At 40.5% G+C, this 26,940-nt stretch overlaps 2 protein-coding genes across 4 annotated transcripts in view; one reads left to right on the forward strand and one right to left on the reverse strand.

Moving 5' to 3' along the window:
- Positions 1 to 15,877: 15,877 nt before the first annotated feature.
- HIGD1A (HIG1 hypoxia inducible domain family member 1A) lies at positions 15,878 to 22,985 on the reverse strand. Of its 2 annotated transcripts, XM_081247604.1 has the most exons (4): positions 22,917 to 22,985; positions 18,334 to 18,448; positions 17,573 to 17,707; positions 15,879 to 16,892 (listed from the first exon to the last, which is right to left on the reverse strand). In XM_081247604.1, the coding sequence occupies exons 2-4, from the start codon at positions 18,428 to 18,430 to the stop codon at positions 16,843 to 16,845; spliced, it is 282 nt and encodes a 93-aa protein (XP_081103730.1). In that variant the 5' UTR covers positions 18,431 to 18,448; positions 22,917 to 22,985; the 3' UTR covers positions 15,879 to 16,842. The 2 variants fall into 2 exon arrangements, with proteins under 2 accessions (XP_081103729.1, XP_081103730.1); XM_081247603.1 differs by lacking the exon at positions 22,917 to 22,985 and having other exon boundaries at positions 15,878 to 16,892; positions 18,334 to 18,472.
- Positions 22,986 to 23,159: 174 nt separating this feature from the next.
- The window catches only part of ACKR2 (atypical chemokine receptor 2), a 53,963-nt gene continuing 50,182 nt past the window's right edge, over positions 23,160 to 26,940 (forward strand). For both annotated transcript variants that reach the window (XR_014016785.1, XM_081245274.1), the window contains exon 1: positions 23,160 to 23,242. The gene's annotated coding sequence lies outside the window, so the exon portion shown is untranslated. The remainder of the gene's footprint in view (positions 23,243 to 26,940) is intronic.

Genomic DNA, 26,940 nt, shown 5'->3' on the forward strand with positions numbered 1-26,940 from the left:
CTTCTGGAACATATTTTAAAAGTTTTGTGGGCCAAACGTTCTGCGCAGAGATGCGCATCCCGCAGTCCTGCTGGGGGGAATTAAGGTGAATGATCCCACCAAGAAATTTAACGTAGCCATTCAGAATGTCTTTGGAAAATGTGGAACAGTGTGGGGGGAAAGGGTTATTTTGTGACGGTGAGTGAAAAAGGCAGGACACGAAATAGTAATTGCTAAGTAAATGAAGTTGTGTTTTTAAAAACTAAGAACGGAGGGAATTCCCTGGTGGTCCAATGGTTAAGGCTCCGCGCTTCCACTGCAGGCCACGGGTTCGATCCCTAGTCGGGGAACTAAGATCCCGCATGCCCTGCATGGCGCGGCCCAAACAAACAAAAAACAAAATTAAAAACCCCTAGGAACAGAAACAAGACTGCGGAGGAATGCATAGAAATATTTAAGTTAAAAATGGTTGTATTCGTGTGCTGGAATTGCAGTGCTGTGTTTTTATTTTTGCATTTTAGAGGATTTAAAATATAGTGAACATGGTTTATTTTCAAAGTGGAAAACACTTGTATGTTTGGGTTTTTTAAAAAGACACTTACCAATTTAAGTCACTGCTATATCCAGGTCTTTATAATTAGAAAGTCTTCAGATATCTCACGGTTGTTTTTCTTTCTTTTTTTCCTCATAAGGCATGCACCCACAGACGTGCTTGAAGGTGGGGCACCAGATCACATTTTGCAGAACTCTAATGCAATATCACAACCAGAATATTGACGTTGGTAGTTTTATTTGTATTCATTTTTGTGTGTGTTTAGTTCTATACAGTTTTATCATGCTTAGGCTTGCATATTCACCACCACCCTCAGATATTGAACACTTAAATCATCACAAGGATTCTTCTTCTTGGGCTTTTGTAGCCACACCCGCTTCCCTCCCTCCCCACCCCCAAAGGCCCTAATCCCCGTGACCACCAATCTGTTCTCCATTTCTAAAATTTTGTCATGTCAGAAATGTTATATAAGTGGAATCATATAATATGTAACCTTTGGGGACTGACTTTTTTACTCAGAATAATTTTCCAGAGCTTCATCCAAGTTGTTGTACATGTCAGTTTGTTCCTTTTTATTGCTGAGTAGTTTTCTGTGGTATGGATGTACCACAAATTGTTTAACCATTTGCCGGTCAAAGGACATCAGGGCTGTTTCTAGTTTGTGGTTATTACAGATAAAGCTGACATAAACATTCATGTATAGGTTTTTGTGGGAACTTAACTTTTCATTTTTCTGGGATAGATGCCCAAGAGTCCAGTTGTATGAGAATAACGTGCTTAGTTTTGTAAGAAACCGTCAACCTATTTTGTAAAGTGGCTGTACGATTTTACATTTCTACCAGCAGTGTATAAGTGATCTACTTTCTCCATATCTTTGCCAGTGTTTGATGTTGTCACTATTTTTTATTTTAGCCATTCTAATAGGTGTGTAGTGACTTCTAATTGTGGTTATAATGTGCGTGATGGATAATGATATTGAACATTTTTTTCAGGTGCTTATTTGCAATCTGTATATCCTCTTTGGTGCAGTGTCTGTTTATGTCTTTTGCCCAATTTCTAACTGTTGACTTTTGAGAATTCTTTATACATTCTAGACATTAATCGTTTGTTGGATTGTAGTTTGCAAATATTTTCTCCCATTCTGTAGCTTGCCTTTTCTCTTCACATGGGTTTTCACAGAACAAAAATTTTTAATTTTGACTAGGTCCAATTTACCAATTTCTTTCTTTCGGTGTCAAGTGTAAGAACTCCTTGCCTAGCCCTCGATCCCAAAGATTTCCCCCTGTGATATTCTAAAAGCATTAGAGTTTTATGTTCATGATTTATTTTGGCATAATTTTTATGTAACATGTGAGGTTTAGATTGAGATTCTTTTTTTTTTTTTTGACCTATGGCTGTCCAATTGCTTCAGCAGTATTTATTGAAAGGTATCCTTCTTCAACTGAATTGCTTTTGAACATTTGTCAAAAATCAGTTGTGTAAATTCAGAAACAGCCACAAAAAGCAACCCAATTCAAAAGTGGGCAAAGGACTTGAAGAGATTCCTCCAAAGAAGATATACATATAGGTAATAAGCACATGTAAAGATGCTCAACATTACTAGCCATTAAGGAAATGCAAATCAAAGCCACAGTGGGATACCACTCCATACCCATTAGGATGGCTGTTATTTAAAAAATGGAAAATAAAAAGTGTTGTCCAAGATGTGGAAAAATTGGAACCCTTATGCATTGCTGGTGAGAGTGTAAAATGGTGCAGCCACTGTAGAAAAGTTTGGCAGTTCCTCAAAAATTTAAACATAGAGTACGATCCAGAAATTCACTTCTGAATATATGCCCAAAATATGAAAGCAAACAGATACTTGTACACCAGTGTCCATAGTAGCACTATTTACAATAGCCAAAAGGTGGAAAAAATCCAAATGTCCATCTGTAGATGAATGGATAAACAAAATGTGCCATTATCCATTCAATGGAATATTATTCAGCCATAAAAAGGAATGAAGTACCGATACATGCTACAACATGGACGAACCTTGAAAACATTATGCTAAGTGAAATAAGCCAGACACAAAAGGACAACTATTGTATGATTCCACTTATATTAGGTTCCTAGAATAGAGATTGCCAGGGAGCAGGGGAAGAGGGAAATGGGTGGTTATTATTAAAGACTATGAAGTTTCTGTTTGGAATGATGAAAAGGTTCTGGAGGCAGATGATGGTAATGGTTGCATAGCATTATTTTATAACGTTTTTATTGGAGTATAATTGCTTTACAATGGTGTGTTAGTTTCTGCTTTATAACAAAGTGAATCAGTTATACATATACATATATCCCCATATCTCTTCCCTCTTATGTCTCCCTCCCTCCCACCCTCCCTATCCGACCCTTCTAGCTGATCACAAAGCACCGAGCTGATCTCCCTGTGCTATGCAACAGCTTCCCACTAGCTATCCATTTTACATTAGGTAGTGTATATATGTCCATGCCACTCTCTCACTTCGTCCCAGCTTACCCTTCGCGCTCCCGTGTCCTCAAGTCCATTCTCTATGTCTGCATCTTTATTCCTGTCCTGCCCCTAGGTTCTTCGGGACCATTTTTTTTTAGATTCCATATATATGTGTTAGCATACAGTATTTGTTTTTCTCTTTCTGACTTACTTCACTCTGTATGACAGACTCTAGGTCCATCCACCTCACTACAAATAACTCAATTTCATTTCTTTTTATGGCTGAGTAATATTCCATTGTATATATGTGTCACATCTTCTTTATCCATTCATCTGTCGATGGACACTTAGGTTGCTTCCATGTCCTGGCTATTGTAAATAGTGCTGCAATGAACATTGTGGTACATGACTCTTTTTGAATTATGGTTTTCTCAGGGTATATGCCCAGTAGTGGGATAGCTGGGTTGTATGGTAGTTCTATTTTGAGGGTTTTTTTTTTTTTTGTGGTACGCGGGCCTCTCACTGTTATGGCCTCTCCCGTTGCGGAGCACAGGCTCCAGACGCGCAGGCTCAGCGGCCATGGCTCACGGGCCCAGCTGCTCCGCGGCATGTGGGATCTTCCCAGACCGGGGCACAAACCCATGTACCCTGCATTGGCAGGTGGACTCTCAACCACTGCGCCACCAGGGAAGCCCTATTTTTAGTTTTTTAAGGAACCTCCATACTGTTCTCCATAGTGGCTGTATCAATTTACATTCCCACCAACAGTGTATGAGGGTTCCCTTTTCTCCACACCCTCTCCAGCATTTATTGTTCAAAGATTTTTTGATGATGGCCATTCTGACTGGTGTGAGATGATATCGCATTGTAGTTTGATTTGCATTTCTCTAATGATTAATGATGTTAAGCAACCTTTCATGTGTTTGTGGCAATCTGTATATCTTCTTTGGAGAAATGTCTATTTAGGTCTTCTGCCCATTTTTGCATTGGGTTGTTTGTTTTTTGGATATAGAGCTGCATGAGCTGCTTGTAAATTTTGGAGATTAAACCTTTGTCAGTTGCTTCACTTGCAAATATTTTCTCCCATTCTGAGGGTTGTCTTTTCATCTTGTTTATGGTTTCCTTTGCTGTGCAAAAGCTTTTAAGTTTCATTAGGTCCCATTTGTTTATTTTTGTTTTTATTTCCATTTCTCTAGGAGGTGGGTCAAAAAGGATCTTGCTGCGATTTATGTCATAGAGTGTTCTGCCTATGTTTTCCTCTAAGAGTTTGATAGTTTCTGGCCTTACAATTAGGTCTTTAATCCATTTTGAGATTATTTTTGCATATAGTGTTTTGGAGTGTTCTAATTTCATTCTTTTACATGTAGCTGTCCAGTTTGCCCAGCACCACTTATTGAAGAGGGTATCTTTTCTCCATTGTATATTCTTGCCTCCTTTGTCAAAGATAAGATGACCATATGTGCGTGGGTTTATCTCTGGGCTTTCTATCCTGTTCCACTGATCTATCTTTCTGTTTTTGTGCCAGTACCATATTGTCTTGATTACTGTAGCTTTGTAGTATAATCTGAAGTCCAGGAGCCTGATTCCTCCAGCTCCGTTTTTCTTTCTCAAGATTGCTTTGGCTATTTGGGGTCTTTTGTGTTTGCATACAAATTGTGAAATTTTTTGTTCTAGTTCCGTGAAAAATGCCAGTGGTAGTTTGATAGGGATTGCATTGAATCTGTAGATTGCTTTGGGTAGTAGAGTCATTTTCACAATGTTGATTCTTCCAGTCCAGGAACATGGTATATCTCTCCATCTATTTGTATCATCTTTAATTTCTTTCATTCGTGTTTTATAATTTTCTGCATACAGGTCTTTTGTCTCCTCAGGTAGGTTTATTCCTAGATATTTTATTCTTTTTGTTGCAGTGGTAAATGGGAGTGTTTTCTTAATTTCACTTTCCGATTTTTCATCATTAGTGTATAGGAATGCCAGAGATTTCTGTGCATTAATTTTGTATCCTGCTACTTTACCAAATTCATTGATTAGCTCTAGTCGTTTTCTGGTAGCATCTTTAGGATTCTCTATGTATAGTATCATGTCATCTGCAAACAGTGACAGCTTTACTTCTTCTTTTCCGATTTGGATTCCTTTTATTTCCTTTTCTTCTCTGATTGCTGCGGCTAAAACTTCGAAAACTATGTTGAAAAAGACTGGTGAGAGTGGGCAACCTTGTCTTGTTCCTGATCTTAGTGGAAGTGGTTTCAGTTTTTCACCATTGAGGACGATGTTGGCTGTGGGTTTGTCATATATGGCCTTTATTATGTTGAGGTAAGTTCCCTCTATACCTACTTACTGAAGGGTTTTTATCATAAATGGGTGCTGAATTTTGTCAGAAGCTTTCTCTGCATCTATTGAGATGATCATATGGTTTTTCTCCTTCAGTTTGTTAATATAGTGTATCACATTGTTTGACTTGCGTATATTGAAGAATCCTTGCATTCCTGGGATAAACCCCACTTGATCATGGTGTATGATCCTTTTAATGTGCTGTTGGATTCTGTTTGCTAGTATTTTGTTGAGGATTTTTGCATCTATGTTCATCAGTGATATTGCTCTTTAGTTTTCTTTTTTTGTGACATCTTTGTCTGGTTTTGGTATCAGGGTGATGGTGGCCTCGTAGAATGAGTTTGGAAGTGTTCCTCCCTCTGCTATATTTTGGAAGAGTTTAAGAAGGATAGGTGTTATCTCTTCTCTAAATGTTTGATAGAATTCGCCTGTGAAGCCATCTGGTCCTGGGCTTTTGTTTGTTGGAAGATTTTTAATCACAGTTTCAATTTCAGTGCTTGTGATTGGTCTGTTCATATTTTCTGTTTCTTCCTGGTTCAGTCTCAGAAGGTTGTGCATTTTTAAGAATTTGTCCATTTCTTCCAGGTTGTCCATTTTATTGGCATAGAGTTGCTTGTAGTAATCTCTCATGATCCTTTGTATTTCTGCAGTGTCAGTTGTTACTTCCCCTTTTCCATTTCTAATTCTATTGATTTGAGTCTTCTCCCTTTTTTTCTTGATGAGTCTGGCTAATGGTTTATCAACTTTGTTTATCTTCTCAAAGAACCAGCTTTTAGTTTTATTGATCTTTGCTATCATTTCCTTCATTTCTTTTTCATTTATTTCTGATCTGGTCTTTATGATTTCTTTCCTTCTGCTAAGTTTGGGGTTTTTTTGTTCTTCTTTCTCTAATTGCTTTAGGTGTAAGGTTAGTTTGTTTATTTGAGATGTTTATTGTTTCTTAAGGTAGGATAGTATTGCTATAAACTTCCATCTTAGAACTGCTTTTGCTGCATCCCATAGGTTTTGGGTTGTCGTGTTTTCATTGTCATTTGTTTCTAGGTATTTTTTTATTTCCTCTTTGATTTCTTCAGTGATCTCTTGGTTATTAAGTAGTGTATTGTTTAGCCTCCATGTGTTTGTATTTTTTACAGATTTTTTCCTGTAACTGATATCTAGTCTCATAGCGTTGTGGTCAGAAAAGATACTTGATACGATTTCAATTTTCTTAAATTTACCAAGGCTTGACTTGTGACCCAAGATATGATATATCCTGGAGAATGTTCCATGAGCACTTGAGAAGAAAGTGTATTCTGTTGTTTTTGGATGGAATGTCCTATAAATATCAATTAAGTCCATCTTGTTTAATGTATCATTTAAAGCTTGTGTTTCCTTATTTATTTTCATTTTGCATGATCTGTCCATTGGTGAAGGTGCGGTGTTAAAGTCCCCTATGATGATTGTGTTACTGTCGATTTCCCCTTTTACTGCTGTTAGTATTTGCCTTATGTATTGAGATGCTCCTATGTTGGGTGCATAAATATTTACAATTGTTGTATCTACTTCTTGGATTGATCTCTTGATCATTATGTAGTGTCCTTCTTTGTCTCTTGTATTAGTCTTTGTTTTAAAGTCTATTTTGTCAGATATAAGAATTGCTACTCCAGCTTCCTTTTGATTTCCACTTGCATGGAATATCTTTTTCCATCCCCTCACTTTCAGTCTGTATGTGTTCCTAGGTCTGAACTGGGTCTCTTGTAGACAGCATTTATACAGGTTTTGTTTTTGTATCCACTCAGCCAGTCTATGTCTTTTGGTTGGAGAATTTAATCCATTTACATTTAAGGTAATTATCGATATGTATGTTCCTATTACCATTTTCTTAATTGTTTTGGGTTTGTTATTGTAAATCTTTCCTTCTCTTGTGTTTCCTGCCTAGAGAAGTTCCTTTAGCATTTGTTTTAAAGCTGGTTTGGTTATGCTGAATTCTCTTAGCTTTTGCTTGTCTGTAAAGGTTTTAATTTCTCTATCAAATCTGAATGAGATCCTTGCTGGATAGAGTAATCTTGGTTGTAGGTTTTTCCCTTTCATCACTTGAAATATGTCCTGCCACTCCCTTCTGGCTTGCAGAGTTTCTGCTGAAAGATCAGCTGTCAACCTTATGGGGATTCCCTTGTATGTTATTTTTTGGTTTTCCCTTGCTGCTTTTTTTTTTTTTTTTTTTGCGGTACTGGTCCTCTCACTGTTGCGGCCTCTCCTGTTGTGGAGCACAGGCTCTGGACGCGCAGGCTCAGCGGCCATGGCTCACAGGCCCAGCCGCTCCGTGGCATGTGGAATCTTCCCGGACCGGGGCACAAACCCATGTCCCCTGCATCGGTAGGCGGACTCTCAGCCACTGCGCCACCAAGGAAGCCCTCCCTTGCTGCTTTTAATATTTTTTCTTTGTATTTAATTTTTGATAGTTTGATTAATATGTGTCTTGGCATGTTTCTCCTTGGATTTATCCTGTGTGGGACTCTCTGTGCTTCCTGGACTTGATTAACTATTTCCTTACCCATATTAGGGAAGTTTTCAACTATAATCTCTTCAAATATTTTCTCAGTCCCTTTCTTTTTCTCTTCTTCTTCTGGGACCCCTATAATTCAAATGTTGGTGTGCTTAATATTGTCCCAGAGGTCTCTGAGACTGTCCTCAATTCTTTTCATTCTTTTTTCTTTAATCTGCTCTGCAGTAGTTATTTGCACTATTTTATCTTCCAGGTCACTTATCTGTTCTTCTGCCTCAGTTATTCTGCTATTGATCCCTTCTAGAGAATTTTTAATTTCATTTATTGTGTTGTTCATGATTGTTTGTTTGCTGTTTAGTTCTTCTAGGTCCTTGTTAAACATTTCTTGTAGTTTCTCCATTCTATTTCCAAGATTTTGGATCATCTTTACTATCATTATTCTGAATTCTTTTTCAGGTAGACTGCCTATTTCCTCTTCATTTGTTAGGTCTGGTGGGTTTTTACCTTGCTGCTTCATCTGCTGTGTGTTTCTTTGTCTTCTCATTTTGCTTAACTTACTGTGTTTGGGGTCTGCTTTTCGCAGGCAGCAGGTTCGTAGTTCCCGTTGTTTTTGGCGTCTGCCCCCAGTGACTAAGGTTGGTTCAGTGGGTTTTGTACGCTTCCTGGTGGAGGGGACTAGTGCCTGTGTTCTGGTGGGTGAGGCTGGATCTTGTCTTTCTGGTGGGCAGGACCTCGTCTGCTGGTGTGTTTTGGGGTATCTGTGGCCTTATTATGATTTTAGGCAGCCTCTGTGCTAATGGTTGGGGTTATGTTCCTGTGTTTCTAGTTGTTTGGCATAGGGTGTCCAGCACTGTAGCTTGCTGGTCATTGAGTGAAGCTGGGTGTTGGTGTTGAGACAGAGATCTCTGGGAGATATTTGCCGTTTGATATTATGTGGAGCTGGGAGGTCTCTGGTGCACCAATGTCCTGAAATTCGCTCTCCCACCTCAGAGGCACAGCCCTGACATCTGGCTGGAGCACCAAGAGCCTGTCATCCACATGGCTCAGACAAGCGCGGGCCCCGAGGGCAGACTCTGCATAGCATTTTAAATATACTTAGTGCCACTGAACTGTACACTTAAAAATGCTTAAAATAGTAAATTGCTATGTATGTTTTACAGTAAAAAAATTTTTAAATCAGTTGAGCATATTTGTTTGGGTCTAACTGCTCTTTTTTCTAATCGCTAAATTACGTCCTTCCCACAGTTTAATGTAGCTCCAAGTTTAAACTGGGACCTTTATCTTTTTTAAGAGGATAAGATCACCAAATGGATTTCCCTTCACTGAAATAATATTCTCCCTCCCACAAATAAGTAAATATAACATAATCAGTTAGTGATTCTCCTCTTACTATGAGAAGCAAAATTGAATTGACTAAAGTCTGTCAGAAGTAAGAATACCTAGGCTTTAACTCTCTGACATTAGTCAAGTCACAAATCCCAACTTTCTTCTTAAAATAGCAATAGTAAATTTATTCCTGTGATAACAAATAGGTCACGAAAGTGCTTTGTAAACTGAAATGCTCTTCAGCTGTCATGCATTATACAGACTTAGCTGTTTTGCCTCAAAATGGAAGTGAACTTTGCTGCAGCTTAAAACGAAGGCTCCATTTGGCTCTCCCCATTTCAGGGCTCTCCTCTTAATGGACCTCAGCTTTGCAGGTCCAAAATCTAATTTGGTCATTAAACCTGGAGTGTCTCTTGGGACCAGACTTATGCCAGCCATAGTATTAAGTGATTAACGTGTAAACAAGAACACTAAGGCACTAGTTTACACTAGGGGATTGTGACCCATATCCAGAGCTCCTCCTTTCCCAGAATCAGACACCCATGAAGCCAAAAGGGTCATCAGAAAGATATTGTGAGCGATTCAGAGCAAACAGAAGCAAACTGCGTTGAAATATTTTTGACCCAGGGTTAAGCCTTATTAAACATTCTACTTCACAGTCAGAAGCACCCATTGATAAAAATTGTCCATGGTCTCCAGGTTCAAGTTCCTTCTCGCTAAGAGGTGCTGGATACACACTGCCAGTTCTGCCTCTTCATCTCCCCATGGATTTGGGCTTTCTTTTTTGGCTGCCAGCCTCTCAGACTCCCCTGCTCCCCGCACACTGTGCCTTTTAACTTAACACCATTTTGGCTATAGTCAAGTCCTATTTTATCTATGGAGCAATTTTGTCTAAGATGTGTTTGTATATATGGTGATCTCATTCATCATATGTTGACTTTATTAGAAGACTCAGTGTTCTGCCAAGATTCATTAGTCCTTAGTTCCAAGGGACCTCTCTGATGGCTGAGATCTACCGTGGCTCTCCTCCAAGCATAATGGATTGGTAATATGTTTTCTATTTTCCCCCCAAATTTCTCAGTTTCACTCTTGGCTCACATCATGGTCTTTCAAAACACTTGGATGAAAGTCACCTTGTCTCAGTGATAACTGGTTTCTCCCCTGGTGATTAGGTCTCCAATGCCTTGTGTACTTACTCGTTTTTAATTTTAATTACTGCCTCCACAGTAAGACCATGGTTATGTGGGAATCTCCGCAGCTTCCTTTTTTTTTTTTAGTTGAAGTATAGTTGATTTACAATGTTCTTTTAATTACTTCTGTACAGCAAAGTGATTCATTTATACATATATACATTCTTTTTTAAAATATTCTTTTCCATTATGGTTTATCATAGGATATTGCATATAGTTCTCTGTGCTGTACAATATGACCTTGTTGTTTATCCATTCTATATACAAAGGTTTACATCTGCTGACCCCAACCTCGCACTCTATCCCTCCCTCAGCCCCCTTCTCCTTGGCAACCACCAGTCTGTTCTCTACGTCTGTGAGTCTGTTTCTGTTTCATAGGTTCATTCGTGTCATACCTTAGATTCCACATATAAGTGATATCATATGGTATTTGTCTTTCTCTTTCTGACTTTACTTAGTATGATAATCTCTAGTTGCATCCACTCAGCTTCCTTCTTATATAAAGACCAAAACTAATACTGACTGAGGATTTATATATATGAAAAAACCTGAGGATAAAGCAGCTACGGTATATTGGAAAAACATATTGGGTTTGGGACCTAAGTGGGGAGTAAGTGTGCATGTGTGTGCAGTGGAAGGTGGAAATGAAGGGAAGGGAAGAACAAGTATTTCTTGGACAGGCATTATTTTATGTACCTGCCTTCTGTTCCATCATGCAGTCTTTCCATGAGACCAGGGGTCTCAAGTTCTGGATTTGGGTCCCAGCTCTGTCACTTTTCAGTTGTGTGAACTTGAGTAAATTACAGCTTTCCACATGGAAAAAGTCAGGATAATACATACTTCATTTTTTGTGAGGGAATTTAAAGAGTATTAAAGCACTTTATATACAGCAAAGTACTATACAAAGTGTTACCATAGTGGAACACGCATGGTGTTTTAAACTCAAATATAGCAAGATTTGTAAAAAGGTAAAGTTCACCATGGCCTGGGAGAGTTCAGAGTTTACCAAAAGTAGAATTGGGTTGGGTCTTTAAGGAGTGCACTGAATTGTCAGGAAGGGGGAACATTCAGGAAAGGACTAGAGTCCAAGCAGAGGTGTCAGGGGCAGTGGTGAGCACAGGGCTTTTGCATCAGTGGCTCTGCTGGAGCTAGTGGCAGGACAGGAGGTGAAGGGCCTAGGCAACAAGGAAAAGAAAAGAACAAATCTGAGTGATGAAGGACTCTGCTTATGAAAAATGGCAGAACTTGGTGGCTGGCTTTATAGTGATAAATGAACAGAAGGAAGGAAAGACACTTCAGAGTTTGAGCCCAGGGTGTGACAGTGTGAGATGGAGATCCCTGACAGGAACAGGTGATCTCAGAAGGAGCACCAGTAGGGAAGACAGTAAGTATAGCTGCAGATAAGCTGAGTTTAGGTTATAGGGCTCTAGCCGAAAGGTATGATGATGGCATTTCTACCTCACGTTGTAAACTTTTAGTCACTCTGTGACACTTCAGAGTTACACTGGGGACAGGAAAAAGACCTAACACCAATGTTATAAGAAGCTCAGGATACTACAGAGGGCACCTGTTCCTGGGTTCCTCTGCGGGGACCAACTGGATGCTGGCCTCCACTCTGGAACTATTTATCACTGCTGAATTTAGGAGAAAATTTCCTAACTTTTGTCTTGCTAAAAACAAATTATTTTGCCCCATTTCAGTGACTAAGGGGAAAGTAAGCTCTCTTTATCTAAGAATAAAGCCAGGATGCATGAGTAGTAGTGGCTCTTACATAAACTTATAGCAGGTAAATCATTCACTAAGAAAGTGGCAATCAAGTCATGGTTGGTGCATGTTTGGTTTCCTTTCTCCAATTTCCCGTTCAATTTGAAGAGCTTTCCTACAGGATTAAGTATATAAATAATTGGCAGTTCCACTATTTGACACATGAGAACTTTAAAATACTTTATGTTCATTCAGCTTTGTTCTGGCCTTTGTTTTGATGGGCTGTAAATTTATTGGGGGTAGAGCCTAAATTTCAAGTTCCTGAAACTCTGAGCAGTGTTTCCTCATCGGTGAGGCAAGAGGCGTGGTCTGCATGACCAGTCCTCTGCTCCAAAGTTCTGACTCCGTGGTACAGAAGCAGAGGGTACTTTGGGGATTTATGTGTGGAGTCAAATTGCAGCTGTCACCACCAGATGTCACTATTGCTCGTTAACTACAAATAGGCTGATAACTTTTTTCCGGGAATAGCAGGATCCTGAATATAAAAATACAAAAACCTACTTTTAATTTTTTTTTAAGTTTTGAATTTTATTTTATTTTTTTGTACAGCATGTTCTTATTAGTTATCCATTTTATACATATTAGTGTATACATGTCAATCCCGATCTCCCGATTCATCCCACCACCCCCCCCCCGCCGCTTTCCCCCCTTGGTGTCCATACGTTTGTTCTCTACATCTGTGTCTCAATTTCTACTCTGCAAACCGGTTCATCTGTACCATTTTTCTAGGTTCCACATATATGCGTTAATATACGATATTTGTTTTTCTCTTTCTGATTTACTTCACTCTGTATGACAGCCTCTAGATCCATCCACGTCTCTACAAATGACCCAATTTCGTTCCTTTTTATGGCTGAGTAATATTCCATTGTATATATGTACCACATCTTCTTTATCCATTCGTCTGTTGATGGGCATTTAGGTTGCTTCCATGACCTGGCTATTGTAAATAGTGCTGCAATGAACATTGGGGTGCATGTGTCTTTTTGAATTATGGTTTTCTCTGGGTATATGCCCAGTAGTGGGATTGCTGGATCATATGGTAATTCTATTTTTAGTTTTTTAAGGAACCTCCATACTGTTCTCCATAGTGGCTGTATCAATGTACATTCCCACCAACAGTGCAAGAGGGTTCCCTTTTCTCCACACCCTCTCCAGCATTTGTTGTTTGTAGATTTTCGGATGATGCCCATTCTAACTGGTGTGAGGTGATACCTCATTGTAGTTTTGATTTGCATTTCTCTAATAATTAGTGATGTTGAGCAGCTTTTCTTGTGCTTCTTGGCCATCTGTATGTCTTCTTTGGAGAAATGTCTATTTAGGTCTTCTGCCCACTTTTGGATTGGGTTATTTGTTTTTTTAATATTGAGCTGCATGAGCTGTTTATATATTTTGGACATTAATCCTTTGTCCATTGATTCATTTGCAAATATTTTCTCCCATTCTGAGGGTTCTCTTTTCGTCTTGGTAGTAGTTTTCTTTGCTGTGCAAAAGCTTCATTAGGTCCCATTTGATTATTTTTGTTTTTATTTCCATTACTCTAGGAGGTGGATCAAAAAAGATCTTGCTGTGATTTATGTCAAGAGTGTTCTTCCTGGGCTTCCCTGGTGGCGCAGTGGTTGGGAGTCCACCTGCCGATACAGGGGACACGGGTTTGTGCCCTGGTCCCGGAGGATTCCATGTGCTGCGGAGCGGCTGGGCCCGTGAGCCATGGCTGCTGAGCCTGAGCGTCGGGAGAGGCTGCAACGGTGAGAGGCCCTCGTACTGCAAAAAAAAAAAAAGAGTGTTCTTCCTATGTTTTCCTCTAAGAGTTTTATAGTGTCCGGTCTTACATTTCGGTCTCTAATCCATTTTGAGTTTATTTTTGTGTATGATGTTAGGGAGTGTTCTAATTTCATTCTTTTACATGTAGCTGTCCAGCTTTCCCAGCACCACTTATTAAAGAGACTGTCTTCTCCATTGTATATCCTTGCCTCCTTTGTCATAGATTAGTTGACCATAGGTGAGTGGGTTTGTCTCTGGGCTTTCCATCCTGTTCCACTGATCTGTATTTCTATTTCTGTGCCAGTACCATATTGTCTTGATTACTGTAGCTTTGTGCTATAGTCTGAAGTCAGGGAGTCTGATTCGTCCAGTTCCATTTTTTTCCCTCGAGACCGCTTTAGTTATTTGGGATCTTTTGTGTCTCCATACAAATTTTAAAGATTTTTTTGTTCTAGTTCTGTAAAAACTGCCATTGGTAATTTGATAGGGATTGCATTGAATCTGTAGATTGCTTTGGGTGGTATAGTCATTTTCACAATGTTGATTCTTCTAATCCAAGAACATGGTATATCTCTCCATCTGTTTGTATCATCTTTAATTTCTTTCATCAGTGTCTTAAGGTGATGTTCTAACTTAAGATGAAAAATCATCTTAAGTTACAACACCACTTCCTTGGGGATACCTTCTCAGACTCCAGCCCTGGGTTAGGCACCTCTGTCTGCTGCATCCTGTACCTAGTATTCATCATGCTTTTCGAAATCACTGATCTAATGCCAGCCTTCTCTGCTAAACTGTTGTGAGAGGAGGGCCCACACACCTTCTGTGCTGCCACATTCCCAAGCCTAACAGTAACAATGGTAACAGCAACCATTCAGATTACTAATGCATCAGGTGCTATGCTAAGCCCTTTTATGTTCACCATTGCATTTTGTCTTCCCAGCAACCCTAGGCCACTGACATTGTCCCCACTTTACAGATGAGGAAACCATGGCTGCTTGGCTCCTAAGTGGCAAAACCATGAACCCAGGTCTGACTCAATAAAAAGTAGTGTTACATCCACTTGAGCCACTTTTAAAAACTTCCATAATCCGATGCCAGCCTCTTCATCCACCCTAATTTACCACTGTCTTCTTCAGGCAAGCACCCTTACTTATTGTCTCCTGATCACTTAACATGCTCACTACAGTCTCAACATTTTGCTCCTGTTCTTCTATCCTCTGGCATTTGTCTAGATCAATTTCTTTCAAATTAGTATTTATTTAACAAAATCAATAATGTACTCATCCATTAGAAAGTTTCTGAAACTTGTTCACAAATTTGTTCTTCTATAGAAGGCTTATCCTTCATGAAATAATTGTTAGGACTGCCTACAAGCAACTCCTATAATGTCTACTGGAGGCTGAGAAGAGTTCCTAGTAATAGCTTATATTTTTAAAGCACATTTCCCATAGACCCATGTAATGATCTATAAACTAGATAGGACTATAGAAATTACATAGTCCAATCTCTCATTTCTAACTAGCAGAAAACTGAGAAAACCTTGATTGGTCCAGGTTATATAGTCAGTGGAGCAGTGAGCCGAGACCATGCTGCACCCTCTTGTCTAACAGTACTAATTTATGATAACCGCTGCCACTCAGCATTAACTTCACAAAGGCCAACATTTCAAGTCTCTGTTGGCATCTACTGCTTGACTGCCCAGGTTCCAGTCCCAAACCTACAACCTTCTCTAGCTTATGTGACCTTGGGTTAATTACTTAAAACTATTCATACCTCAGTCTCCTCCTCCATGAAATGAGGATCATAGCTCCTACTTCTTAGGGTTGTTAGGAAACTTAAATGACATTATACATGAAAAGTGCTTAGAGCAGTGTGTGGCACACAGTAAGTGCTCAATAAACATTAGCTATTATTCCTGTTTGTTAAATGGTCTTTAACTATGGCTCCTACAAAAGGCATAAAATGTTCTCCCTCTTTTCTTGGAACTACTTGTACTACTTTGAAGAATGATAGTTTTTTCCAAATTGAAATAAATACAAGACATTTGATGTGTTCACTTACTTTAATAACACTACATTTACCATGTTATCACCATGGAATGTAAATTCAGGTTAGACGAGAGAATTTCACAAGTACAACAAAGCATTCTATAGTATACCAAAGTTTGTATAGTGTCTGACCAAACCAGCTTGCTCATAAATCACTTCCATTACAGGCAATTTATTTAGTTTAACATTTATGATTCTTTCAGAGAAAATAAACAGACTGCACACATTTAAAAAGTATTTTTCATTTACCTTTGCATTAGCACTTAAAATACACATTTCTATTTCAAAATGCCATTTAAAAATTATTCTAATATAACAGCAGCAAACTATAATTCTGCAATTACAAAACAGCTAAACGGGGATCTACAGTTAAGTTATTCTCATGTTTACAACTATGATTCTGAAACAGATACTACTTCAAAGCAGCTGTTACCAGCTCTTTAGGTTTGGTTTAAAAACACACACATAGTTGCTGGGAGGTTTATAATTATTCCGTGCAGTGTTCTGAAAGGGTCCTTCAAGAGCCAACCAGACCTTAAAAACAGTACTCAGTCCACAAGGCAGTCAGAAAGAGTTAAATTAACTGGGGTAAATAGGATTCCTACATTACATCAAAAGCATATGATATTCTGCAACAACTGGGAGCATTTTCAGGTTTGGCATGTTGTCCTCTTTACAAGTAATTTTATCAGAAGAGTTTAAGAAGGTGGACACTGTACCACTATCAAATGCATTTAAAAGTGACATGTTTTTCTGCTAATCTGACTCCCCTGAATGACCTAGCGAGTGAACTAGTCACTAGGCAAATCAAGCCTACAAGAAAGGAAGCCAATATTCAAATTACTATGTTATTGTCCGACCCACAGAATTTATTTTTAACATAAACATATAACCTCAATATGAGATGTCTAAGTAAAGCAAGCACCACCAAGACCAAGACAGCATCTCCTCTTCTAAGGTTTAGGTTTTGCCCAGAATTCTTGATACATGGAATAGCCCATACCTAAAGAAAAAGAATGCTAGTTAAGCATTTAAATATTTTCTTCAGTATTAAAGGATTAAAAACAGTTCATAAAGTAGCTAAAAGTAGCACCCTTGCTAGCATACAATATTTACAAGGGGAACAAGGCACTAGGCTGCTTACATTCTTGCTTTCTTAAACAATTCAAATTTCTAAAATTCTTTTTACACAATTTCCCAAGTATCTCAAGGCCAGTATGACTAGCTCAGACTGTTAAAATATCAATATTTATCTGGCAACTTTAAAAGGAGTTACTCTTGCTATATAATACCAGATAAAGTCAATTAATTATAAAGCCTATAAAAGCATGTAATATCTTTTCCACCTTCAAAAACTCAATAAAACAGCAATCATGTCTCTCCCAGATGATGGATCTTATTACCAACCCTATTTACATATCTAGACTCTTCAACGAAATTATAAACTCAGTGATGGACAGTACTATCTTTTCTTTCTTTAAAACCTTAGTAAGATTATATCATAGACAGTAAAACTATGTCACTACTTGAACTATTTTTATTAATTCAGTTTTTATGTGAAAATGAATATAAGTGATATTTGCAAACTGCTTCAAAGTCAGCTAAAAGTATCTACCTTGTTTTATTTACAAAGAAATCCATTAATGGGGAACCACAAATTTGAAATGTCCTGTAGGAACCTACCAAGAGTCATTGCTCCCACAACAAAGCCTTGGGCTGCCACGCGCATGTGGATCAGGTGAACAGACATTTTAGTATTGCCCCTGCTCTTCAATTTATATAATCCATATGCAACGATTGCTGCAAAACCTGCCACTCCTGTAAAAAACAGACAGTCACAAGTATGTCAGATGCATGGGGGCAGGGTATCATCAATCAACGTTCTATTTTTTTTATAAGCATGCTTTAGGAGACCATTAACCAGCTAACATACAAATTGAATTTTTAATTTTTCCCCCTCAGAACTAAAAATCCACAATTGGAAGCAAACAGTAGCAGATCCAAAAAGTTAAGATCATCTTTAAAATGTGGGCTTGTGAAGCCAGTAAATAAATTCCTTTAAGAGTGCCAGGGGAACTCTTCTCTGTCTTACTTCCATCCCCAAAGGCAATCAGTGAATACAGTAGAGACTGTAATAAACCACAACTGTGAGTATAACAACTCTTAGTCTTGTGAGTCCTTCCAGCAAATCATTGAGACTGATGGTAGTCTTGGGGTCCCAACACATTCACTGAAATAAGTCACTAAAACAAGAAGTCTGAATACACAGAGAAGAATTTTTATAATGAGAGCTACATCATACCAATCTAAGCATATTTCAAGATATGAAAAAATATTCAAAAATAAATGCTTTCAGGAAATTCCTGATGAACCAAACAAGTTTACCACACTTCTACTGTGTTAAAGCTTACAATAGCTTATTAGACCATCAAAGTCAAACTTACCAATGGGGACAAATGGTGCCTCTCTAGCTTTTCGGATAAGTTTAGATCCCTGATCTTCATCATATGAAGAAAGAGAAACATCTGTGTCACTTGACATAGTGATTGAAGAATCTTCCTGAAACAGAATTTCCATGAGGTTCTGCAGTTAAAAGCATACTTCTTTTATAAGATTATTCCTTTAAGTGGTACCAAAAAAGGCAAGATACTAGCCTGATTATATGAATTACAGGGCAGAAAAAAAGATTCATTTCTATCACAAAGGGACCAAGGCTCCATTCTCCCTTTTTGGTCAATTTTTTTACACAGGACGCTAGTAGGCATTTCATCACAATAAAGTAATAACAAATTCAATTTCACCTTAGTCACAGCAACTATGTACATACTTCCTTCTGACTGAGCTGAACAGACTATAAACTTTACCCGTAGATAAAAAAGGGAGTCAAACATAGTATATAACTACACAAGTCTCTGATTGACGTCAATTACAATAAACTCAAAAGTTAACTGCCATTACCCATATAGTCCTACCTTAGCTTCTGGGTTTCTCATGTGCATCATACTCCCTTCAGTAATAATAGCTCTCATTCAACACTTTGCTATTCAAGGGCTTTAGTAGTAGTCAAGGTCCTCAAAGAAAATCCAACTCTAGAGGGGAGGCTTAGTGCTTAGTTTGAAAAGTGAGATTGTCCCTCCAAGCCCCCGTCCTCATTGGGAAGAGTCCAATTCTGTCATCTGACAGAGAAGAAAACCTTAATCCAGATGAGTTGTACAGTATCACACAGCTAGATAGAAGAAATTAGGACTAGACTTTCTCTTCTTTTTTGTGCTCCATTACCTGCTAATTGAATAAACCCTTACTTTCTCTGAGCTTTTATTATATACAAGGTTCAACAAGCTCAAGGTTCAGGATGCTCACTATATATGTGAAGAGATAGAATGTAAACACTGAAATAATGTTTCACAAATTAGATTCTTTAAAATAGACATGCCAGAGTGGGATCACTTTGCCAACAGAGAAAAAGAGAATTTAGAGTGTGATGTCTTTTGGATAAAAAAGTTTGGGAAGTTTCAGAAAAATATTTGAGATTGGCTTTCAAGATACTACAAAAATGATGACTTCCCTGGCGGTCCAGTGGTTAAGTCTCTACACTTCCACTGCAGGGGGCATGAGTTCAATCCCCCGTCAGGGAACTAAGATCCTCCACACTGTGTGGCAAACAAAACCATACAAAACAAAAAAAACCAGCAACAAGATACTATATAAATGTAATAGATGGTAATATTAAATACTGTATTTATTTTAGGCCAGTATATTTATTAGTTTCCTTCATAACCAATCTAAACTTCCCAAAGGCAAAAGTTTCAAAAACTTTTGTTTTTATCACAAATCCTCCTTCAACCTCCCTCACCAACCCCATATTCTAATCACATTAAACTTCTTAGAGATGCTCTCTAAACCTCCAAGCCTTTGCACAAGCTACTTCCTCTGCCTAAAACGTTTCTTCCCTTTTCATTTCCTTCAGATACTCTTTCTGGACTAAGTCCTCCCATTTTTCGGTTTCTTGCCTTAACTGACCTGCTCTGGAAAGTCTTCTCTGACTCTCCAAGTTTATGATAAGTGCTTTGGTTACGCAGTCCCATAGGACCCGATGCTTTCTCTATAATAACTCTTTCTTATAAATGCAAGTTTAACTGTTTTTCTCACTAGAATCCTTGAAGTCAGGAGGTTACACTTGTCCTGCTTTTGTCTATACCATAGCCTGGCATGATGCTTATTAATTACATAAAGTAGACCACAAAATGTTTGTTGAATAAATTTTAAAGTAATATTTTCAACAATTAAAATTATTCTCAGGTAATTAGGAATATTTAGTGAAAACTAACAATTATACACATTTGTAGAGTCAGTAATAAAAATGTCAAGCTGTTTGTACATAAGTGCTTATTTTTCTTTTAATTCTTATATTGTATCTATGAAAGAACACATGATAACCTGAGTAGGTCTTGGATCCTTGCAACCACAAGAGACAAAACCATTATATACTACAATCCACTTTTAAAAACTAGCGCCTTCTTTTACATATATGAAATCATGTTTTCTTCCTCTGCCTTAATTATTCCTAAACTAAGAAGTCATTTGGGAATTGTCTTTAAAAGCAAGAAAGTTGGTAATTTTTCCTTTAATCTCTCACATCTGGATAACTTTAACTGTCCAACAGGTCAATGGAGCAAAAGTTCCCTTCTCCTTCCTTTCAGCGGGGAGGAGGATCACCTTTCAGCAGTTTGTACAGACAGGACATTAGATCTGGCTTTCAGAAAGTAGTCCCTGGGGAAAGAATCAGGGCGTGAGGGAACCATGTGGTCATTATGTCTCAAGTGACTAATGATAATCTGTCTCTGATCCAGAACACCTTGTGTGCACATTTCAGGATAAAATAAAGGGGAATATTAGAAGTCCAACATATCACAAAGTTATTTGTTACTCTATGGTTCAAATTATATATCTAGCATAATATATATCTGCAACACTCCCTGAGTAAAAGATTTTGATAATTCTCTTCCTAATGATCACCTAGAAGTTTCCCACGTATTCATGATTTATAGCCACCTAAATACAAAATGGTTCACTTTTAAAATATCAGGGTCAGTAAGTACACATCATGTAACTTAAGAGTAAAAACCCAGGGCTTCCCTGGTGGCGCAGTGGTTGAGAGTCCGCCTGCCGATGCAGGGGACACGGGTTCGTGCCCCGGTCCGGGAAGATCCCACATGCCGAGGAGCGGCTGGGCCCGTGAGCCATGGCCACTGGGCCTGTGCATCCGGAGCCTGCGCATCCGGAGCCTGTGCTCCGCAACGGGAGAGGCCACAACAGTGAGAGGCCCGCGTACCGCACACACACACACAAAAGAGTAAAAACCCAGATTATTAATCCATGCCAATAGGCTTATTTTACAGAAGCAAAAAAAAAAAAAGGTTATGAAGGGTTAAATGAACTGCTCAACAACAGGAATACATCTCTGGCAGGGTAGGATTAGAACCCAGCTCTCCTGATACACAGTTGTGGGTTCTTTTGATTGACAATATATTGCCAAATCATCTGTCTTATAATGCTGGTATGTATTTAATCTGAAAAACATTTAAAATCCACTCCTTAACAGGAGCCCACATCTCTTTCTTTTAACTGTAAAAAATGTCAGTCATGCCTAAAATTAAATGGAACCTTCTTTCCCAGTGACTTAATTCATCTAATGATTTCAAGTGTGATTTGAAGATTTTTTTTTCCCTAGCGCCACTTCTGAATTTTCCTTTATTATCATTTTGTCATCCGCCTGCAGCAGCTGACCCAGATCTCTGTCAGAAAGTTGAATAAGTACAAAAAGAGGCACCTATAACCAGATACTCAAAGCCAGTTTGGAAAACACGAAGTAGTCTGTAAACTTGGTAAGATACTACTGAAGACCTTTCCAAATGCATGGGAACCTAGAAAAGGCATAAGGGAACTGGAGCTGCCCAGCATCACGTGATATAAAAGATTTAAGGATCTTCACAGCCCGTCATTTTGGTCACTGGAACTACTATCTAACAACAATGGTTTCAAATTTTGATTTTGCATCCGTTACCCGTCAGCCTGTTTAAAATGGCTGCAAGGCTCCACCCCGGAAGATTCTGATTCAGATGGTCTGGGGCAGGGCCCAAGGAATCTGTATCTTAAGAAGACCCCTTCAAGAGATTCTGGTGCACAGGGAAGAAAGAGAACCCTTGGTATACAAAACTCAAATACGATTATCATGCTGGGGCCTGGTACCGCTTCAATCCATCATAACTTTTTATCCAAACCGGTCTGGGTACTTCCGAAAGCATAGATTCCTTCCTTAGGGATTACCCCGAAGAGGGAAATAACTGCTTCCCGCACCGGTTAAATAAAAGAGGCGAATAAACCTGCCGAATCATTTCGGCTGCTCCCAATACTAATCCCGTGCTATGTTTTGTAATTTCTAATCTGGCAGGTTTACTTTTTCGGGAGAAATGTAAATTACGTCAGAGATGCTTGATACATGCCCGGGTCCTTCTTACCTTCCTAGGGCCGAAGGGGGTCGCCAAAGGTGGAAGGGAATAGCGGCCCGGGGAGAAGATGAAGCCGATGGCAGGAAGGTCGTTTGGTTTTACGCCCTCCTCTCAACCCTTCAACTTTCCTCCCCTCTCTCTTCTAGTGACCTTGTCAGGACTCCATGGCCGGAGCGCTCGCCCTCTCAATCCCTCCTCACCCACCCCGCTCTACGAGTTCCCCGAAGTCGGCCCCAGCCCCGTCCCTCCCCAGCGCCATCCCCGAGGCTTCGCTCCTCAAGCCTTTGCTGCATCCCCTCATAGGCTCCGTACGCCCTCACCAACCTCCCCTGCACCGCGAGGTGGGGCCTGAGCCCCGCCAACCAGACTTCGCCCCCTTCAACCCAGGCATCGCCCCCACTCCCAGTCCAGCGATCCCCAACCCTCCCAAGGTGCTCTCAGCCCGGCCCAGCGCGGCCTCACTTCTTCCCATCCCACGGCCCGGCGTCCCCCGCTCCCAAAACCCCGGCATGCATCACTTACAACTGCACGACGTCGCAGGCTCCTACCGGCTTCTGACCCACTTCGCGCACCAGCAGTCGGCCCGGCTTTTCCCGGTCCCGCCCACAGCCGGCCTCAGCCAATCAGAAGCCAGTGGCTGGTACGCCGGTGTCCGTGCCGGCGGGTGAGTGCGGGCCTGTACGCGGTGGGTGGGGCGGCCCGGAGCGAGCTCCGGATTGGCTGGGGCGACGTGCGCGGGCGGTGACTCCGCGTCCCCGGCTCTCACGTAGGGATCGCGCCAGAGGTGAGAGGTCGGCGACCGGGATTCCGCGGAGGAAGTGTAGGATTCTTGGCCCTTGGCCCGGTGGTACTTGAGATTACTCTCGCCCTTTTCCTCTCGTGACGCGGCGGCGGCAGCGAGCACCGCGAAGGCGGTGTTCCGAGCGCCGGCCGGGCGGGGCCGCGGATCAGGGGGTTCAACCGCGGCAGGTCCTTGGGGGGCTGCGGGTGAGGAGGGAGCACGTTCCTGCCTTCGGGGGCGCCGGCGGCGGTGGGGCGCTGGAGCCACTCCCAAGCCCTGGCGCCACGAACGTGCGCTGTCGGCCTCCGGCTTGGCGCTTACGCTATAGTGGGAGGAAGCCACTCATTGCAAGTACGGGTGACTCCACCTAGATCGGGGTGGTTTACCTGAGGAAAGAAGTGTCAGAGGTCCCTTGTGGCAGTGAACTTCCCGGGACAGAGCCCCAAATTTGTTCGTAGAGCAATCGATAGCTACCTGACGAATTAGTGCAGAGCATCAAGCGCTACCGTGGGGACTCTAACTAAACTAGAATCTCTGGATGTAACCACGAAACGAGGCAGACTGCCAAGTGCTTTATCCCACAGGTAGAAGCTCAGTGTCTTAGGCTCAGGATTTTGAAAATCTTTTGTCTCATAATTGAGTTAAAACACTGGTAGGAAACATTCATGCTGAGTACGATAAATTAAAAACCCTTTACTTTGGTCATGTGGAGTACTTCCAGCTGCTTGAGGGCACGTATTTTGTCTGGTTCATGCAGGCATCTCCTTGAACGCTGTCTTTGAGCTCAGTAGGGCCTCAATAATGTTAAAAGACGAAGTGACAGGGGCTTCCCTGGTGCCACAGCGGTTAAGAATCCGCTTGCCAGTGCAGGGGACACGGGTTCGAGCCCTGGTCCGGGAAGATCCCAGATGTCGCAGAGCAATTAAGCCCGTGCGCCATAACTGCTGAGCCTGTGCTCTAGAGCCCGCGAGCCACAACTACTGAGCCCGTGCTAGAGTCCGTGCTCCACAACAAGAGAAGCCACCGCAATGAGAAGCCCGCGCACCGCAACGAAGACCCAACGCAGCCAAAAATAAAATAAATAAACAAAATAAATGAATTTATTTAAAAAAAAAAGAAGTGACAACTGATGCAGTAGCTGGAGGGCTTAAAAGATAAGTAGGGGGCAATTCCTTGGCGGTTCAGTGGTTAGGACTCCACGCTTCCATTTCAGGGGGCACAGGGTCGATCCCTGGTCGGGGAACTAAGATCCTGCGTGTCGGGCAGTGCGGCCAAAAAAAAAAAATTGGAAAAAAAAAAGATAAGTCGGAAGATCAGGAACTCATTTAGAGTAATTAAAGCGATAAAAGAGCCTGACAGATTTGAATATGAAAGTCATATGCATAAGTAAAACAAGGGCTTCCCTGGTGGCGCAGTGGTTAAGAATCCACCTGCCAATGCAGGGCATGCGGGTTTGAGCCCTGGTCTGGGAAGATGCCACATGCCACAGAGCAACTAAGCCCGTGCGCCACAACTACTGAGCCCGCGTGCCACAGCTACTGAAGCCCGTGCGCCTAGAGCCTGTGCTCCAAAACAGAGAAGCCACGTCAGTGAGAAGCCCATGTACCACAAGGAAGAGTAGCCCCCGCTCGCCACAGCTAGAGAAAGCCCGCGCACAGCAATGAAGATCCAACGCAGCCAAAAATAAATAAATTAATTAAAAAATAAATTAAAAAAAAAAGTAAAGCGGAAGTCCCTTGATTCTGGAAAAAAAAAGGCTAACTGCAGCAGTGACCACAGCATGTTCATTTCTGAAGAGGATTTATATGAATCAAACTAATGTTAGCTAATTTGCTAATTTCCAGAGAATGAGATTTGGGGTCAGGCAGACCAGTGCTGGTCCCAACTTAGCCACATACTAGCCATGACCTTGGGCTTCACTTTCTTCCTTTGCAAAGTGGGGATAAAAGTAGTGGTGGTTAATGGGGAAATAAATGTAGAGTGTTAGCTATTAGTTTAAAAATTCCTATGCCATGCATTGTGCAGAAAGATGCAGACCCTGCCCTATTTGTTTAAGAAATGATCTCTTTCTGATCATATGTAGAAACCAAAATCTTGGTAAATGGTGATGATGCCTATCTGTATCAGATGATGCAGAAATTTTTTTAAAAGATTGTTCTGCTGTACCTTATTCAGTATCATGTTACAAGAAAACAAGTGACAGCTGATTAAACTTAAAATTTTCATAAGACATTGGTGACACATGTACAACATATATTATTCCATTCTTCTTTGTGTTATTTCAAAGTATAATATTGATGCAGAAGACTTTAAAAAATTATTTGGGTTCTCATGTATTAAATTAATCCACCTGTAATTTATAGGAAGGCAGCACAAGAAGTCTCTGACAGCTTTGCTAATTCCCCCTCTTTAGAGAGCCTCTGTAACTTCTCATGCTCCAAGTAGCTGTCAGCACATGGTCATATGCACTATAAGAGAAATGGGCTTCTAAACTCAGATTTGGGCTAAGGCTCAGCTTAAAGCTACACTATCTGTTTTTTGACATCTTTAAAAAAATACTGTGTGGGGTTTCCCTGGTGGCGCAGTGGTTGAGAGTCCACCTGCCGATGCAGGGGACACGGGTTCGTGCCCCAGTCCAGGAGGATCCCACATGCCGTGGAGTGGCTGGGCCCGTGAGCCATGGCCGCTGAGCCTGTGTGTCCGGAGCCTGTGCTCCGCGACGGGAGAGGCCACAGCAGTGAGAGGCCCGCGTACCGCAAAAAAAAAAAAAAAAAAATACTGTGTGATCTTTGTGGAATTTTGTCTAAAACAAATATTAAAACTTTTGAGAAAATTGGTAATATCTTTGACTTTTCAAACTACAGTTGAGAGTCACAGTCAGCAAATACTGGACATGTATATTGTGCCCTGTACAGGACTCAGAAATTAGACTCAGTTCCTTCCCTGAAATAATTTATCATCTGATTAGGTCAAAGGAACAGGTATAGAAAAGTATCAAAAACAGTCTGTGATAAGTGCTTTGAATGGAAATCCAGGTAGATATCATAGTGAGTGAGCGGTTTCAAAGAAGGCTTCTTGGGACAGGGGCTTGAATGAGTGGGCTTTGAAGGATGACTAGCATGTAAATAAGTTGAAAGAATATTCCAGAAAAAGGAAACAGTGGACAGAGGAATAGAGGTAGACTATGGGATTGTAGCTCTGGCATGGAGGACAGTGAGTGGGGAAAAGGCAAAAATCTGTGACTAAAGCAGAGTCAGAGAATAACGGAAAGTAGGCCTAAGGTCACTGGGGAGGACCTTAAACGCTAATCAAAGAACTTGGACAGTATTATATTAGGTGGCCCTTGAAGGTTTTGGAGCAGGATGTTTCAAGAGCGGAGTGAATTTGAGGTACTTGGTAGTGAAGTTGAATGCATTAGAAAAGGACTATCAGCATTTCTCTGCCAGAAAACAAGACTATTCAGTATGTAGCTTATTATATTCTTTATATTGAAGCCATATCCTGGGTCTTAAGGATAGGGAAGGCTGCTACATGCTGTAGTGTCATCCCTCTACCACCTTGACAAGGCCTGCTGCTTTAAAGTAGCAATAGTCCATACAGTCCAGTCTCCAGGGAGAATTGACTAGGGTCCAGGCTATCATAAAATTCCAGACTCCACAGCATGTCCGTAACTGAACATAATTATCTCTCTCTTCTCCTTCCCCCTGCTCTGGACACCTCTTCCTCATAATCCTGTACTTTCTCTTTAAATTCCCTGACTT

This window comes from Mesoplodon bidens (assembly GCF_964165515.1).
Source record: "Mesoplodon bidens genome assembly, chromosome: 10".
Classification (NCBI taxonomy): domain Eukaryota; kingdom Metazoa; phylum Chordata; class Mammalia; order Artiodactyla; family Ziphiidae; genus Mesoplodon; species Mesoplodon bidens.